The following is an 18,775-nucleotide window of genomic DNA, read 5'->3' as shown; positions in this document are numbered from 1 at the left end:
ACACACACATTAATCACATCAAAGGCCAAACTCACGAAGGGAGATGAATGATTTATGTATTTATATATGCAATATATATTTTTTACCAGATACAGGTGTAAACAGATGTTTTTTCCCTAAAAACAAAAAAAAAAGTATTAATACAGAAACATATAAAGTAAAAAAAGGAAAAATCAACATCTGTGAACAGGATCTAAAAGTAGCCTTTGGGTTTCAAAAACACAAATGTAAAAGTACAACAGCATCATAAACACGATCACCATCACCAACAACAACTAAAATGTTCAAAGAATTTTCATGCGACAAAAGGCATCTGTGATGGACACTGGTGACACGTAAAAACACAGGACTAAGTCACTAATGATGCAGAGGGCTGAGCGCACACAGCAGGCACACAGTAACACAGAACTTAAAGCTCTGGATTTCCTATTAACTTAACCACAGGCAAGAGTGCGAGTGTCTGACGGACCCAGTTATGGCTCTGGTGTGTGTGTGTGTGTGTGTGTGTGTGTGTGTGTGTGCATGTTAGATTACAGATGAGCTGACAATAAGATTTAGCTTGAAGAGATCCCTTCTCACGTTTCAGAAGACTGGAATCAATTAGCCTTAAAAGCTACCTCAGAGCTGTGGTGACTGGCTCTGTGTCAGACGAATCCTTAAAAGTACACCTATGAACACAATAGCTTGACACTAAGCCGACCAGCTGGAAAGCGATGGTATTTACAGATGTTGAGGAAATCTCCCACCCTATGGTGACATCAAGTATCTGTGACTATATGCTGAATGCAGGGATGTGCATCAGAAGATTGCCATCACTGGATCTGCTGTGAGTTATTGGAGTGTCATTTTTGCAGAGTCTTTGTTTAACTGAGAGGCTTGTGTTAGATTCTCCTGTAGTTACCTACATTTGAATTAAGTACATAAGGTGACTGCATTGGAGTGAAGTGACTGCATTGAATAAACAAGGCACAAGTCAAAAGATATAAAAACAACGTCACGAACTGAGGAGGGGAGAGGAGGAGGGAAAGAGAAGCTATAGTGAGAGTTTCTCCTTCCTGGCCATCGGAACAGCAGGCTGAGAAGCAACATTTGGCTTAACCATTCCTCCGAAAAAACATTTTTACAAGGTTGTTGAAAAAAAAGGACAAGAATTTCTCAAGTGATTGAAAAAGTAAAGTGACATCACATAAACAACAACTCACCAAACCGGTCGCTGTCACATGCTTTGCAGCACCAGAGGGAAATTCATTTCTTTAGAGATCACGCCCACATTTCACATTAGCTACAACTTAAATGGGGTTTACTGTAGCCATAACCCATAGATTGTCAAAGCAAACACATACTAAGATCTGAGAGAAAAGCAATAGCAAAAACTAAAGGTCTATGCTTCTCTAAATGTCCTTTCTGTCATTGTCTTTGTGGATGACATCAAATCATTTTGATTATGTATTTTGGCACAATCACCAAGATTATTCCTTCCTCTGAACAAACCCATTGTTATCTGCATTTCCTTTTGTCTCCATTACTCCTCAGTGCTGCGAGCACAAAGAGATGACTGCTCCTAGTTGTCATGGCTTCCTCTGCTAGTGACCAGGTTCATATTCTTTGGCATGGTGGTGCAGACGGTGTGTGTGGTGCAGAGGAGTGTGTGCATGTACGTTTACAGAGGGATAAGGGCGATACAGCTTAGATCCTCCTGAAGTCAAAAGGGCCAGTCGGTAACACACGCAACAAAACATGAACAACAAAACATGATGGTCATTGGCATAGCAGTCCCAGGTTTGCATACAGGCTTTCCTTATCACCAGATATGACGCCAGCAGTCAAAGTTCACCAGCTTCTGACAGGGCAATCGCTGTGGGTAAGTTCGCCGTCGATTCGATTACAATCCCACATGTTTATGAATATTCACCAGGCAGATTTTTTTCCCCAAAGTCACGTCTGCTGCTGAAGTACTCGAGTAGCACTTGATGAAGGGCTTTATACACGAGCCTGGTTCAGCCTCTACAACAAACGATTGCCATCCAATTCGTTTTGGCCTAATGTGCTCCAGCAACACCAAGGAACACAGGAACATCACATCCAATGTCCCACTCATGCTTCTTCCTTCACTTCTTCATTCCACTGCTTATTTTACACAATTTCATGTGTTAGTAAAGTTTTTTTATGTCATGGTCGCATGTTAGATTTTTATTTCTTTAAAAAAATTGCATTTATTTTCTGCCCTGTGCTGAATAAACAGAGGGCTCCTCCCTGGTTCACAGTAGGCTGTTGAGAAATTGCAGCAGTGCCTCTCCATTGTGGAGGACGCGCCTGATAGTTGGAAGAGGTGGTGCGGGCGGTGAGAGGTGCACTGCAGGCCACACGCAGGCTTTCAGAAAGGACAGCAACATGTGGCGGCAGCAGCAAGTGATTTTGCAGAGAAACCGGAGAGTTCTTTTGTCTGGTCTTTGTGTATGGGGTGAATGTAGTGTTGACGTGCGAAAGATGCATAAGCACACGGAGATGTGTTCGCCTGTTGCGTTGCTATAGGAGTGTGAATATTTGGAATATTTCATTGGTGTGTGTAACGTCAGGCCCTACGCTCTACTGGCTGTTGCAGACACACTTCGCTGCCGGCTGACACGATGGGGAGCCTGTTGTCCATGTGGTAGCTGATCAGGTGGCTCACACTTTCAAAGCGATGGTCCTTTGTACGGACCTGGAAGACAAACATTGTGATTTTAGTCTCAACAGATAAAAAAAAGCATGTCCACTGTTCATGTTCCTCCCGTCTGACTCACCACTCCTTCTGGATCGACTAGCAGCAGGTGCTTGGCCTGACCGCCCTGCTGTCCCGTGAGGACATACTGTCCCGGTGTGGTGCCAGACTCCCGCACCAGGAAGTCTCCATCACGGGTCAGCAGCCTCTCTGCTTCCCTGCGACTTAAGCTACCGTGGAACCAAGCTTCACATTGCAGCTGCTGAACCAGAGGAGGCACCGCTGTAACTGAGCTGGGGCCACCATGCCCAGAGACGCCCAGAGCATCATCAAATGGCTCTGGAGGAATAAAGTACAAATCCAATATGTAATACATGCTGAAATATATGGTAAGATAGAAAAGACATGATCTCCTACTACTGTCTATCTGTGACAAAAATAAAATGCAATTGTACTATGTCCAAATGAACCACATGATTACCCCTGTATGTGCCATACAATGATAGTGTTCTGGGTCTTAATGTGCTTTACACAGACAGCCAATCATGTTACATAAAACGCCCCTGTAATGGACAGAAGCACTCTAATTCCCTTATCTTCCTTCAAGGCCGCCTTCTGTGGGCAGCGCCACTCTTCAATTAGCCAGTCATATGGAATGTACAGCACACACTGCTCTGCTCATCTCCCAAGTCAATGATTAACTCTTAATCCTTCCACATGGTAAAACAACACAACATCTCAGTTACCCGCATGTTACAATGCACACACCACTTACAAGAATGTATTTCATTCATCAGCTGTTTAATTTCACTTCCCATGAAGCTTATTGTTCATATGCACTCCCATGTTTTTTAGGCAGTGTGGTCTGTTTCGGGTACATTTTATGAAACTGATGCTGAATGCTTCCAGTTAAACGTCAACTACAATAAAAGTTTAGAAAGACCAGGTACTGTAAGGGCACTTACTCATGTCAAAAGCGTCTCTGTGAGCATTACCATTTGCTGCAACTGGGGGTCGGGGTTTGTCCACATTGACATATGAAGGGTCATCAAAGAGTTCCCGCCCCCCTTCTTTGGCACCCACTAGAATAAAAGTAACATCAAAAAATTAGTAACTTTGGTACCTTTGTTTTCAGGTGCTTGCTCTATACAGCAGACGAAAACACTAAGGAACAAGGATATGTGAAAACAGTAGGCAATTTGTGTGCTAATATGTGAATATAACTATAATAAGAGTCCTAACGTAACTAGAGGCAGAAACAGATCTCACCTGGTAGAGGTGGCAGAGGCGGCTGCTTGTGAATGTCATTCTGACCTTGCTGTCCATACGGCTAAAAACACATTGGAAAAACAAACTGTGAGGTGCTGTGTATGTGGACATACAATATCAAACAAATATCTTCATTGGCTGCAAAAGCCAATAATGTTTTTTATAAAACGAACAGAACCAACCCAACAGTTTTATTTGCTGTTTAGTTTACTGAGATAAAACAAGAGGAGACACACAGATAGGACATTAAAACTATGTCATTATCATCATCATCATCATCATCATCATCACCACCATTATCATCATCATCATCATCACTAAATGTAGTGCAGCCAGGATTTGGGTTTGTTGTTGTATACTGCATGTTTAAATACATTCCCTCCTCCTTCTGTGTTTATTTGCACTTCTCTTACCAGAGTGGCCCCTAGCCTGGTCCTCATGTCAATCAGTCCACCAGGTGGAGGCTGTTTACCAGGGAAATTATTATAGTAAGGGACGTCAGGAGGCGGAGCAGCCTCATCATCTTCCTCCTCCCATGCAGAGCCGTCAAAAGGAGCCATTCTGGAAGGGATGTAGGTGTTACACAGACATGGAAACAGGTTGTGGGTGACAATCCAAATGCATGCTATTTTTTGGGGGGGCTAACATATACAAAAACCCCATGTGTACCTGTCGTGAGGTGTGACCAGTTTGGGAGGGTTCTTTAGATACTGTTTAAAACGCAATTCAAAGGCCTGGCCGATGGTGCTGATCACCTCCTGGGCTAAACCTTCTGAGCACTCCAGGATATGACAAGCTGAAAAGAGTGGAGATGCAAATTACTACTTGCAAAATGTTGCCATTTCACTGATGAAGATTGCTAATAATAGACAGAATGTGTGTTTCTGACAATGTAACAGTCCTGAACAAAGGTCAGCGTTATGTAAACTGTCCTCACTGATAGATGCGGCCAGAATGAAAGCGTCATTCTCACCTCTCTGGTTGACTGGATCTTTGGCCACATATGCTACATACTCAGCTGTATCCTGACAGAGACATGGGAAGACAGTTAGGGGAGGAGGGAAATAGGAAGAATCAGTAATTAGAAAATAGAAAGCGGAACGAAAGTGAAAAAGAAGAAGAGGAAATAAAAGGGCTAAACAGAAGTTAAAAACACACACTGAGCTGAAAGAGAGATGACAGAAAGTAAAAGGATCTGGCTTCGATGAAGACTGCAAACCATCGACACAGCAGTGGAGTGAGTGGTATTCACAGGAATAGACAATGACAGAGCACAGGAAGGAAGGCTATGCAGGCTGAAGTAAGATGGAAAAAGTCAGAGTGAGATTTGAGCTTCGAGAGAAAGAGAGAGGGTTGGGTGACTCACTGGGTCTCCTCCAGAGGCAAAGGAGATGGACTGCATGTGATGATTGGCGATTATCTGTGGAGAAAACAGAGGGGAAGAGAGCGGGGGAAAGCGAGAGAAGAGCGTACATGGGTGACATGAAGTATGTGGGAAGTGAGATGAAAGCATGTGGATGGAGAGACAAATGTGGAACCATTATTCACAAAAGTGCTTTTGCCTCCATTGAGTGCCATCAACTGCAGGAGAGATAAGAACTAAATAGGGACAATGGGTGGAACACCTTTTTAACAGTCTGGAACAAGTGCCCATGTTGGATCAATAACACCATCAACACTTGCTAATGCTCTGTGTGTGGCTTTATATCTCAGGCTTGTTTTGTGAATGGATTTATGGGCACTCCACATTTCTTTGCACCATGTGTTTATATGTACGCAGCGCACCACTGTGAACAATCCCTCCACACACACACAAATATCATTTACTTGGCATTAGCTCATTAAACATCAGGAAGATGTTCCGTGAGCTAATGGCTATGGGGCAGCACATCTTGCAGGAAGATGACAAAATGAACCATCTCATGTTTGTCATAAAGGTCACACACCACCCACATGTTTAATGCCAGATATAAAGGTATTATTAACCCAGACAAGGATGTCTGGATTTCATAACCTCTCGGCGGGTAATACATTAGCTGCAATATCTGTTTAGTTAAGGCCAAAAACACATTCTAAGAGTAACATTTAATTAAAAATACAATCGAATATAATACTACTACTAATAATAATAATAATAATAATAACAAATAGAATACAATCTAAACTGTAGACTGTAAAATGTAAACAGAGCTATAACAAACAGATTCACTGTAATTCTTTAGGCTGCATTTCTACATAGAATGTAGACAGAGACAGAGAAAGTAGATTTCAGTCTAACCTGCTTGCAGTCGGATGCCAGCAGATTGAGGCTGCTGGTTGAGATGGTGAGGCTGATTGTCATACCAGCAAACTGCAGGTTACTCTTTCCCAGAATGGATGTCAGACAGCGAGTGGTAGGCTGTAAAGGAGAGCAATAAACATACACAGTGTAAAAGGAAAAAAATTAACAGCTTTCATTACTTATACAAGGGACAATAATCTGCTCCACCTGCTGTATGTGTGTGTGTGTGTGTCTGTAAAAGAACAGCTGCAACTGTGAAAGTGATCCTGTCTCCAAGACAGCACAGATCACAGGAGCATCAAGCAGACTCATGCAGACTCAACATCACACAGGAAGCTTATGCTTACCCACATGAACCTCTGTCTAGCCAATTCAAAACGACGACGCTAGCTTACTCCATTTTTTCTCATCTGCTACACTGCCAGACATTCCTTGGTCAAACCCTGCCATGGCAGCAGGCTGCTGGATTTAGCCAACTGTTTTATGGACTGTTTGGGTGGGTGTGTTTTTTGTTTTTATTTTACAGGAACAAGTTGTGTCTGTGAGCACTAATCTGTAGTGCTTCTTCGGCCTGACACTGGCTCCAGACGAGCTACCACACCACCTCTCCAGCCTCCCTTGTGACACAAGGGAGGGAAATGAGAGACCAGAGAGTGATTGGTAATTACCTGCAAGTAGCCCGCTAACCACAGCAGTGTGCAATCAGCCTAAATCAAGATCTCTGTGTTCGTGTGAGAGCGAGAAAGACTGTGACTGAATACCCAACTGACCATAGAGTGGACAATCAAGCTAAATCTAGCTCTTATCCCAAAGACCCTTCCCACTGCCGCCCACTTAAGCTTTATAAATAAATAATGCCCTGTAAACTGTAAAGGGTGTGTGCTACTGTGCGGGGCCTGTACCTTTCTCCTGCGTTGGGCTCCTTTGGCTCCGGGTACTGCCTCGCACACAACAGAGATGGCCTCCCTGAAAAACAGAGAAACATCTCAACTCTCAACCCTAGAGAGACCAGAGGGAAACCACCAGGATTCCTGAAGATTCTAATTTTGGCTTTGGAGAGAGCTGCAGTCGGGCAATTCACTCATTCGCATACGTGAGGAAACGCAGCTCAGTGCAACACGGAACAATCGCAAGCCACTAAGAAGAGAAGGAAGTAGGTAAGGAGAAGTGTTTGTGGGTGACAAAACCAGTGTCTCTAAAAATATTTTATACCATTTTCATCATGCACAGACAGAAACAGGGGCCAAATAGCAACGGAGTGCAGCCTCACCTGGTGACCTGAGTTCTGGTGTTGAAGTCCAGGGCTCGCATGGACTGCAGCACCTCCACACACCCCATGTACTGCACAGAAAACCGGAAGGCAAAGCATTAGCATCAGACATTTCCTACATCAGTCCCACAGGACTGAAACGCACTTTCAACAACAGCAAGCGGTGGCGTCCGTTTCTAAAAATGAACCAAGGGCGTCCGCATGCAGTGACTGGGGAGAGAGGTGTGTAATTATATGTTTTACATGGGGGCTAGTAACGGGGTGCCAGTTACTTACCCGTACAGTGTAGGAAACACCTGTAGTGCTGACCACATTGTCGAGGTGTAGCCAGCCGCGGGTGGGCTTGTTGACAAAGGAGCCATGGCGAGTCCACTCGTCTCCTCCCAGCTGCCCTCCCTCTACCCGTGCCCTTCTGGACACCCCACCAAGCCGGTTCATGTCCTGCAGAGGGGGTCGGGGAGGGGGAGAAGGAGCGGTTAGTGCGGGAAGTGGGTGATGGAGCGGGGGCGAGGAGCTGGAGCTGCTCCGGTCGTCCCCAGAGGACTCAACAGGTGCATGGGGCGGCTGCGGCCTGCTCGAGGCCTTGAGTCCTGGGAGAAGAGTGGCGGAGACGCCCAACCGAAGGGATCCCATTCTGGGGAAGAAGGAGCAGAGGGTGGTCGGGCTGTTCTCCGCTGGGCGGGGAGAAGAGGGGGGCAAGATGGGAGTGAGAGAGGAGGATGAGAGAGAGGAAGGCAAGCCAGGGGAGGGAGTGAGAGGGGTGGCAGGACTCGAAGGAGGGAACGATGACGGGTTGGAGGTTGTTTCATCAGTCGAGCTCAGCGATTCACTCCGAAAGTGGGTGTACTTGGTTTTTGGGACGAGCTCCATAATGAAGCTGCACTATCAGTCCGCAAATCTGTGCAAGTCCTCACAGGCTGCAGTGATTCAATCAAAGTGTCTTTGTCTTAGCATTCAGAGTGTCTCCCTAAAAGGACACACGGCCATCTGCCTGTCGTGCTCATCGTGAGCGTGGCACCCATCTGTCCTGTTGTCTGTCCTCCACACAAAACCAAACCCCCTGAAAAATGGCTTTATCCACTACGAAAGGAGAGAGGACGCGAGGTGTCCCAGTTAATGGCAGGACGCTGATTCAACAGATCTGTTTTTAGTGCACCAGTGTTGACCATGATGCCATTAGCTCACTTTAAATCCACTTCAGGGTTTGTTGTGTTCTGAGGGACTGATGACTACGCGGCCTTGTCTCCCAACAGTGTTCATCTTGGCATCCTTGTCGTGAGGTTGAAACAATATCCGTGAGCGTCTGATTCCAAGTTGAGCACGACGCAGTTAGGTCCGGTTATCCAGCTGTCGCCAGCACCATGGAGAATCAACACAAGTGATTGTCTCTCAATCCCTCGCATGTGTTTCAGCACCGGGGGGCTGAGTATTTGTGTGTGGTGTGTTTAAGTGTCAGGCAGTATTGACATTCCCTGCCCACAGTTCCATCCAGTGAATGTGCGTGAATGTGTGTGTTGCTGTGCGCACATGTGGGCATGTGTGAGGCAGCTCCCCTTGGCAGCTCTATCCTGCTCGACACGAGCTTATAAAAACCCTATTAGCAGCCAGCGAGGGGATTGCACACTACAACGGCAGCAACACACACGATGCACAAGTCCGACTGGTCGATAGTGCAGCGAGCACCTGCAGAGCTCGGAGCTGCTAAGGTTGAGAGAGGAGGCTTACTGATGTATGGCTAGTCTCCAACTCCTGGTAGCAGCACTGATTCTCCAAGACTTTTCAAGTGCATCACATTTTGAAATCTCTAATCAGGTTCCGATTCTACTCTCGTTCTCTCTTCCTCCAAATTGTTTCATGTCCTCTTTGAATGGCCCTGGCTCGCTCCCTCCCTGTGTCTCCTTCGTCTTCTTCTTCTCTCCTCTTCCAGATCACCTCTGGCACAGCCTCCTTCCCTTTCCCTGCACTCCTTTCCCCCTTTTCTCTGTCGCCTCGCTTGCCCTGGAAGTCCTCTCTCTTCCGCCACACAATGTACTCCGCCAATCTCTGTCTCTCTAGAGCCTCCGCCCTCTCTCGTGCCACCACTTCCTCTCTCCTCTTCCAGATGATTTCTCGTTCCCCCTCTCCCCCTCCCTCGTCAGCTCGCCCGTTCTCCAGGCTGTCCTGTTTAACAGTCCCTCTGCCGAATATGTTAATGGGAGCCCTGTCTTTCCACCTACCTCACTTCAAAGGGATGGCTAGAAGATAGGCATGGTCAACCTTTAGACACCAGTAGAAAACAATGAAAAAAAAGTTAGTACTTAAGACTGGCCCTGCAGAGTTGGGCGCGTTCCTGACTGAAGTTCCTGATATGGCTAAAACAAGTGAGGCTGCCTCGGTTCAAGTGTGTTGTCTAAAACTGGCTACCTCAGTTACGATTTTTTTTTTCCTGGAGCACCATTAGATTGTGGTATGTTGAGTCTGAGATGTTGTCTGTGTCTGGTACAGTGACACACACTGCAGTAGCACTGTGGTGATGTAACACTGGAGGATGTGGATGTAGGTCATCGGCTGATGACGACTACCGGTGGGCTTGTCGTGATAGTAATGAGACCTGATTGGTCCAGTTTGAACTCCCAACCTAGTAGGTTTCCCTGAATGGTGCAGGAGGTTCATAAGAGCTGAATGAGAACTCAATCGCTCAAATGGAAATGCTCAATTAAAACTGCACCCGTTGCTTTGCAGATGTCTCTAGGCACTGCTCTCAGTTATTTTATTACTGTCTGCTGTAAATAATCAGCCCAGATTATAGTCAGTTACCTGAGAGAAGAGCGTTGACACGGCAACAAGCCAGGTTTTATTTTCTGGAACTGTTTCTTATCTTATGCAGGGCTTCTCGTAAAGCAGGTAAGCTCAGCACTAGTACAGACTACAGCACATCACACCTCATATTCTGCATAGTCCAACCTAGAAGGCAAACAACAGTCCATTAACAGTCTCTCGCAACTCAAAATCCCTCAAACACAACAGTCTGCAGCAGTTTGACCTCGGCAGGAGGCAAGGTTACGCCGTCAGTCCTGCAGCAAGCTGGCTGGCCTCAGTGCTGTTGAGGCACTAGTCATATTTACAATCCGCTGACCTTTATTCGCTCCGAGAAGAGCAGAGGATTAAACACACCTGGCTTTTACCACTGACGCAGGCTTGTAAATATGGCACCGATGTTTTAGTGATGCCAAGCAGAAACAGATTTTTCCACACATTTCAGACATTAAACTGTGTCTGAAGTAAAGCAAGCCAGCTTGTATTAGGCGCTGGATGTATGGCAAAGGAACAGTCGCCCACACCAGTCTAGCACCACAGAGGGACTTGTCTAGCAATTATAGCTAGTCATCCATCTGGTCTTGGCCAGAAAGCACCATGGAGAATCCAGTCATGCTCAAAAACTGCCAGACAGGCTGGGATGAGCTCCAGAAAACTGTGAAGAAGTACGACTGAAAAGGTCACATAAGACACCCCGCGTTTAGACAGTTAAAGAGCATGAGCAACTAACTTAAGAGCCCAAACAAAACCAGAAATCAGTCCACACACAGGAATAGCACTTAAAAAAGTAAACGAACCAAAAGCAACAGACCGGCTAACACTGAAGAGGACAATCCAGGTGTGTCCACAGCATTTTAGTGCACTGGTGGTATGACTAGTGTAGATCACCCTACAGAGGACAAATCCTGAGTTACCTACACAGACAGTACTGTACACAGCACAGCTAATGATGACTGATCAGTGTCCTCAAGGTTAAGCAGCTGCTCAGAATGATATGTCTGAGCAGCTTAAACCAGTGCGATAATCTAATATATACATGCATTCCTGATAATGGCACATCAGCGCAACGGAAAAGTGAGATCAGGACAGATGGGATTCAACTAATTCTCAAAAGATGAACACACAGAATGGGAGAGCAAGTCAGGTGACCTGAAACAACCCTGATTGTTGGAGACTGTCGCGCTCCGCGTAGACAGACTGTCTACTAGCGAACACAGACAAACTGCAAGACTGCAGCACACTGTGGACCAAAGGTGTACGGCTTTTTTGCTACTGCATATATACACGCAATTATCTATAAAGGAACAGCACCAGTTTCGAAAGAATAAAGAAAACGAACTTTACATGTTGCCCTGTCTGCAGCTGCCATCTGTTGCTATGGCAACAGACATTAAAAAAGATGCCCGTGGAGCGCGTATACTAAGAAGTCAGCTAAAATCTTCAAAGAGAAAACCGTCAAATCACACGGCGGCTATTAGCTGCTCGCTTAAACATAAAGAAGCTTTTTTTTCGTCCAACAAAAAGAAAAAACTACACACTCTTAGTAAAATCAATAGGTTTCAGGAAATGATCAAAGTTTGACCGGCGTCGCGCCAGCCATAAAACCCAATCAATGCCGACATCCCACATTGGCTGCACACTGACTGCAAGACACAAACTGTCTGCTATTTCCCCCCACTTTCTGGATAACAGTTTCAGCAACAACTACATTTAACTATTTAATTCTAAATGACAACACAGATGTTTACAAACGTTGCATAAAAACAACCTGAATATTCTGAACTAACAAAGATGATTGTATAATATCCTGCAGAGATCGCCTATGCTCACAATAGAAAACCGGATGAAAAAGAGAGTCTATATTTACAAAAAAGACAAACTTAATTCAAATTGTTGTTGACAAAGTCTAATCAGTTTCCCTAGGAGTTCTTTCAGTGACGGGAAAACATTGGCATTGTTCCTCTTTTTGGTTTACAAAGCATACAGTTGATAATCCACGGTGATTGAACTAAAGCTGGCTCCATATGCATATGAGAAGCGCATTAATGTTTAAACAGCCACAGACTGTCCGGTCATTCGTCCTCTGCTTCCTCTCTGTGGCTCCCTGTCCGTCCACTCCCTGAAAAACGTGCTTCTCCTCTGATCCGCTCCTGCGCTCGATTAATTCTGTCACTGCCGGCAGCTCCTCTCCATCTATCCTTTTCTCCGTTTGGCTTCCTCCTCCTCTTCTCTCTCTCTCTCTTAGCAGATGGTGAAATGGCAGTGCTGCCAGGATGGACAATGGCACTCCTTCATTGTGCTCCTCTTCTCCCCACACGCCTGTCTCTCATGCCCACTTTCCTTCCACCTCTGTCTGTTAGAGAGACGAGCACGCTGTCTGTCCTCCCCTCCTCCCAGTCTGGGTGATGCTGCCTCCCATTTTCTCTCTTACCGTCTCTCTCTCTCTTTTACACAGGCACACACACACACTCGTGGCTGCTGCCTCTGCCCTCCCCATTTCCTTTTCTCCTATTCTACCTCCTTCCTGTTTCCTCCCCTTCCCCCCACCTCTTCTCTGCAGCCTCAGTCACTTAGCAGTGTACATGTGTATGCACAGCAAGATGCTGCACTCCGGCAAATTAATGCACACTCTCCAAAGGGAGCTGCAGATGGGGAAGAAGAGAGAGGGAAAGGGGGGTTAGCTAAGTGTTTGTATGTGCATGTGTGGAGAAAAAGGGTTGTCCATGTTTGGCTAGTCAAGGCTCCTCCCTTAGTCCTGTTTGGTAACCTAAGAAACAAAGTGAAAGGGGATGAGAGAGGGGGAGGAGGAGAGAGAGAGAGGAGGATGGAGACAGACAGGGAGGAGAGTTTAACCTCCCTCTGTGTGCTGCACAGTGTGACATGTGGTCATGGTACATAACCATAATGAAAATGTGAGGAAGGAAAGAAAATAAATGCATGACATTCTCGTAATAAATACAGAACGACGTGACTAACAACACAGTGGTTCTACAAGGGCAGAAAGAAAAGCAGAAATCCCACAGACTGGTTTTGACATTCTAGCACATCTGACGAGAAGGTAGCGTTGTGGAAAGAGGAAAACCATCCACAGAGTGTCACAGGAAGCCAGCACAGTGCATAACAAGGACTCAAATAACACCCAACATAGTCCCTGCAGTTCTACGTCTGACCACTACATCATCATCATCATCATCATCATCATGCAGTCGAGGAATGCACTTAAGGATTCGAGGGCTCAACATCACATATCAGTGTAGAACTAGAGAGTCGTTCTGGATCATTTTCAACTCTGCACAGGACACAGTGATAATGATAGTGATGGGTAAAGACAGCTCCCTCCACCCAGAGCTCGCACCACCCCTGTGACCAGTTAACTGACACACTGTGGCTTAGGTGGGTCCCATAATATCTGTGAACTTAAATCAAACCTAACCCTTTCAGTAGGTGAGGACCTAAGACCACAGTCTATAAAGACCTAACTAAAACTAATCTGTTGTGATCCCTCTAAACAACCACTGCCACCGTGTGTCTGGGACTGACTTGTCGACTCCCTTGAATTGCTTACCATATATTCCATCGGCCAGCACAGGCTCGCTGTGAGTCTGTAACCCTAAAAACACCAAAGTGCACATCAGCACATGATACACACACAGAAGCACTGAAAACCAGACACTGGCTGCTCCGATGGCACCCTTGCAGCTACACGGCTCCCAGCATGCTCTGCTCCTAGGATCGGCGGCGAAGAGGGTCATGGGACCTTCTTGATATAACAGCCCAGTTGATCGGGCGCAGAACAGCACAACCATAACATGAAAAAAAAAGGGATCAAGCACAGTTAATCGTGAGAAAGCAATGGACAGCAGGGGAACGGAAGAGCAAGAGTGACGGGAGAAAGGCCATCATGCAGGGAGCATGTTGAAACACACTGAGGAATGAAAGGAATTAACTGAAAGGGCCGCATGTTTAGGACGCTTGTGTCTCAGCTTGCCCAGCATGAGGTGGAAAGCGTTTCATTTGTTTCAGCGGATGGAATGACTGTAGACGCTGCAGCTAGTCAGTATCTATTAGACAAAACAGTCAGGGAGGAACAGAGGCGCCGCTATGGATTTAAGCACATGCTGCAGGGTCCCGTCTGCAGGTTGCTGTTATGCCGTGTGCCTATGAGGAGCGTAATCTGATTTGACCCGCCTCACTCGCCCCCTTACGTACACTAGATCAACAAATAAGCCAAGACGAGTCAACGGGCCGGTCCCTGACCTTTCTCCCCGCTGGATTACTGCCAGCCTGAAACACTGTCTAACATCAGTTCACATTACGAGGGCAGCAAACACAATGACGAAGATGGTGAGATCAGACAAACGGCGAGAGAGAATGGAATTCTGAGGCCGAGCCAAACCGACGGGACGAGGCGGACGAAACAAACCGTCACGCATTCAACTCAAATTCTCACGAATCAGAATTTACATGTGATTACCCAGGAGGAGGCTGGTCGTTGGTTTCATAGCTCACCAAACATGTGAGCTGGCTATTTTGGGTTGCGCCAGCCCCCCTCCTCCCACCCCCTCTAACCACACTCCCACATCTCTATCTTCTGCCATCATTCCCTTCCTGCTGCTGCTCTGTGCCTCTCCCCACATACAATGCCCCCCTAGCTATAATGGTTTATTTACCGTAAGCAGCGTTATGCAGTTTCCCAGACAAACTTTACTACTTCCTGCACCATTAGTGGCAAATATCAGGGTTTGCAAATGCAAAAGATTTGCTTGCTCTGGTCCTCTTTGTTTATCTTGGTTTCCCCAGATTAGATATTTCCTGATTCACGTCAAAACTTTGCAAATGTTACACTTCATCCTTGTTTGCTGCTGCAGTTAGCGCGTCTAAAGCTGCTGTGGATTTAAATTCAGATTAATTAGCTAAATTAAACAGCTGTTAGTGTTTACTTAAAGTAAGGTACATAAAAATACAGAAATATGCATCAATATCTAAAGTTTGTTTTTCTATTCTAGTTATATTTTTAACCAGCATTGCTCAACAGGTTTAAATAAACATCAATGCAAGAAAGAGAGTTCCTACTTTGGTCCATACAGAGTTCCTTCCCTGGTAGTCCTTGGTCAAAACATATATTCATTTTACATCTAAACATTATAATGTCAGTGCTTTGGGTGTGATGTTCAGATTCTTTGTAAATAATTGTTCTCTACAATCAGTAAAGGGAACAATCAAGAGCATAAAATGGCAATATCCTGCCTTCCTGCCCCAGGTCTAATATACACCCAGCCCTACACTCGTACGGCAGACAAACAACTCTAGTCTCTGGTCCACCACAGCAGAGCAGAGTGAAGGTCTGCAAAAAGAGTCTAGCTGTGATACAGCAATCTCAGCGTTCTGCAGAACAGATTGACCATGATAGCCGCATACGTAACTCTCCAGCTAAACTACATTACACAGCAGATGCACACTGATACGCTTCATAAGTCAAGAGTCAACACAATCAGGCCAGGCCAATGCAAAGACACCGTTACAATACAGTGCGACTTCAGTTTTGTGTTTTTGCAAATGACACTGAGGCTCAACCTGTGGTTTACAGAGTACTCCCACTGAGCATGTCGCACTCAACCAGGGCAGAGGAAGCCGAGACTCTGTCCCATTGTGTAGAGGCAGAGACGGACAACCACATGCTACGACCTCAAAAACAAACTCCCACTGTGTTTCCAGCAAACACACACAAAAATACCTATGCATCAGCAGACAGATAGATAGAGCACTCACATCATACACAAACACATCCACCCATAGACAGATGCTGTAATAAATGCTGTAATGAGAGTCACAGTGGTTTCGCAGCAGCTAACTACGTCACCCCTTTTTTATAAGAACTAATATTTGAAGCATCAATAATAAAAAAAAACATCAGCTCTAAAATTAACTGCCTATAAAACGCAGCCCCCTAAAATGAAAACAGGGTTGTGTGTTTGTTTGGGTGAGTGTAGGTGTATGTGCACAAGCTTATGCACCTGTCAGGGTAACGCTACAACAATCACAAGTGCCACGCTGTGCCATCAATCAGCACCAAAGCTTTCATTAAGTGACTGATACAATTTGAGCAGAACCGGACAGATCCAATATTAATCAAGCGGACTTTGGATTGTGCCACTGCTGTGACAGAGTGGTAGAGATGCTGCCCCTTGACTGACAGGTTGCGTCTCAGACATTCATTGCTGTTCTTGTGTGTGTGTGTGTGTGTGTGTGTGTGTGTGTGTGTGTGTGTGTGTAGGTGCACAAGTGATCGATTTGTCTGACTCCTGACATGAATCTACCATTTCTTTCCCTGGATCGGTTGTTGATTGGACCTTCTCCTCCCATCCACTTCATCAGCAGTGATAACTTCCACCATATAATATCATGTCAGTGGGCTGCTGGTCTGAATGGTGTGGCTGAACCTGATAAGAACCAAAGAGCCTGCTGCTTTCAGTCGCTTCAATCATCCCACAAACCCTTGAGTCTGTGCCTATAATAATCTGCCCTTCACTTGTTGATGGTGAGCTTTAACCCTGTCACAGTGGCCCTATTTCAGCACATCTGGTTTGTTTTGCTGATCAGTCTCCATGGACACAGAAGAAATTGTGAAATGTAATGTGTCCTGTCTGACTGTGAGCAGATTTGTGTGCATGCACTGATAGGCTCAGTGGCTTATTTTACCAGCTCACTGCACTCCGGAGTGAAAGGATCCTGCTTTCGTCCTTATATTGTCAGGAACCATTTTTATATACTTCAAATGAAACCACTCCATTTACAGCTGCAAGTAACCACCAGTTTAATCAGTCGTTATTAATTAATCTGACAATTGTTTGCACAGTTAATTGAGTCACTTATAAATTGCCAAGTACTGTAAATGCTTCTAATGAAACTGTCATAAGCAAGTTGTGTGTTGCGGTATGTATATATATGTGTATACTATTATAATCACTTATTTTGTAAAAATGGCAGTCAAAAGGAGGATGAAATTTAAAGGTTGGCCTTGTTGAATGGATGTCTCAACTAATTTTCAAAATAGCTGTCTTTTAATTATTGATTCAACAGATTGACCATTGATTCGAGGATTATTCATCTCCTCATCATTTTAAACCGACATTTTAGAGTATTGCTGTGTTGAATAGATGACCCCAAGGTATTTTATTGACCTACTCCCTGTTGTGAAAGAGGCTTACACGCTTGAGGCCACTCGGTTGACTGTCATTATTGCCTAAATAAACTAAGTACAGTACTTTTACATACCACAGTACTGTTCGACTGGTATCTCTTGAGGTAGGTATAAGCACAAAAACCACAAGATCGACAGAAAATGACACATTCGGCCGCTGTGTGGACGTCCACTGTGACCATACAAACCCGACAGACTACATCAGCCTGCGTCGTCCTCACAACCAGCGCGGCGGCTGGAAGTTCCATAAGCAGAACAACGCTTCCCCAGTTCCTCTCCGCCACAAAGGTAGTGAGTGAACTATTTCCTCAAACTTTGGAACTTTAACCGCTGTACTCTGAGGCAAAGCACACGCAGACTCCAAAGCAGGTCTAAAAAAAAAAAGTGCGGTCAACTTTGACGGAGCAACTCACCAGCGCTTCCCTTTCCTTGGAGTTGCCCCTCCTGCCCTCCAGCTGCACAGACGAGGCGAGTAGTCGATGTTTCTGTCCGCCGGGAGCTTTACGATTTCATTAACTTCATACGAGATCACTCTAAACTTCTTCTTTCCTCTCCCTCTCCTTTCCTTCCTCCTCCCCTTGCCTCCCCCCCTCCACGCTCACGACAGAAGTCACTTCCGCGAACATGTGGCAACGTCATCTAGCCGCGATCATGCGTGTGAGTGAGCGCGCGCGCTAGAGTGTGTTGCGTGCGCGCGCGCGCTTTGGCCCCGCTCTGCACCTGGCCCATTTAGAGCATGTTGCGCAAAGGCGAAAAATCCCAGCTCTCCAGCCCAAAGCGCCAACACGCAGCTTACCTTACTGCGTAAACAGAGCACGCGAACGCATCACGACGCATGTTTTCGTCCCCTGGTTACCATAAAACCACAAGTACTTTTGCTTTTCACATAAGTAAAAAGCCATTATGCAAACACTACGTCAAACATCACATTTACTTCATTACAATTTTAGTTTATTTTAGTTGCGTTGCGGTTTATGCATGGGTAGATTTCCATTCAACTGGTCCATAAGGTCAGAAGTAGCTAAATGGAGCTCACTCCACTCAACATCAGTGTTTCTTTGTGGTTACTTTTGCGTCTGTGTTGCAGCGTTTGACTTTTCAGTCATTTTGTGCGTCTCTGTGTCTGTTTTCCATCTGTTTGTGATTGTTTTGCTTTGCTTTGTTGTTGCTTGGATTATCATTGTGGGTCGGTTGCATGTCTGTGGCTGTAGTTACTCTCCTCTGACTGACTTTCCGGCACATATAGTCAGTGAACGC

General features: G+C 45.6%; 1 protein-coding gene across 5 annotated transcripts; it reads right to left on the bottom strand.

The window, feature by feature from the left end:
* Nucleotides 1–31: 31 nt before the first annotated feature.
* Nucleotides 32–18,110, bottom strand: shc1 (SHC (Src homology 2 domain containing) transforming protein 1). Of its 5 annotated transcripts, XM_029130276.3 has the most exons (14): nucleotides 17,932–18,110; nucleotides 13,883–13,927; nucleotides 7,798–7,962; nucleotides 7,522–7,592; nucleotides 7,154–7,217; nucleotides 6,249–6,368; nucleotides 5,337–5,390; nucleotides 4,944–4,995; nucleotides 4,640–4,766; nucleotides 4,384–4,531; nucleotides 3,971–4,031; nucleotides 3,667–3,783; nucleotides 2,784–3,040; nucleotides 32–2,701 (listed from the first exon to the last, which is right to left on the bottom strand). In XM_029130276.3, exons 2-14 carry the CDS (start codon nucleotides 13,892–13,894, stop codon nucleotides 2,573–2,575), a joined length of 1,377 nt encoding a protein of 458 aa, XP_028986109.1. In that variant the 5' UTR covers nucleotides 13,895–13,927; nucleotides 17,932–18,110; the 3' UTR covers nucleotides 32–2,572. The 5 variants fall into 5 exon arrangements, with proteins under 5 accessions (XP_028986109.1, XP_028986110.1, XP_028986107.1 ...); XM_029130277.3 differs by lacking the exon at nucleotides 13,883–13,927 and having other exon boundaries at nucleotides 17,932–18,109; XM_029130274.3 differs by lacking the exons at nucleotides 13,883–13,927; nucleotides 17,932–18,110 and having other exon boundaries at nucleotides 3,697–3,783; nucleotides 7,798–13,084.
* Nucleotides 18,111–18,775: the final 665 nt, after the last annotated feature.

Source organism: Betta splendens, chromosome 16, assembly GCF_900634795.4.
Source record: "Betta splendens chromosome 16, fBetSpl5.4, whole genome shotgun sequence".
NCBI classification, from domain to species: Eukaryota; Metazoa; Chordata; class Actinopteri; order Anabantiformes; family Osphronemidae; genus Betta; species Betta splendens.
The sequence above is the reverse complement of the archived record's forward strand: the minus strand, read 5'-3'. Positions and strand labels throughout refer to the sequence as shown.

Coding starts and splice junctions, on each gene's coding strand:
- shc1 (XM_029130273.3), bottom strand. CDS start 8,391: ATGGAGCTCGTCCCAAAAACCAAGTACACCCACTTTCGGAGTGAATCG. Junction 4,996..5,336: donor TTGCCTCTGGAGGAGACCCA/GTGAGTCACCCA, acceptor TGTCTCTGTCAG/GATACAGCTGAGTATGTAGC. Junction 2,702..2,783: donor TAGTCGATCCAGAAGGAGTG/GTGAGTCAGACG, acceptor TTTGTCTTCCAG/GTCCGTACAAAGGACCATCG.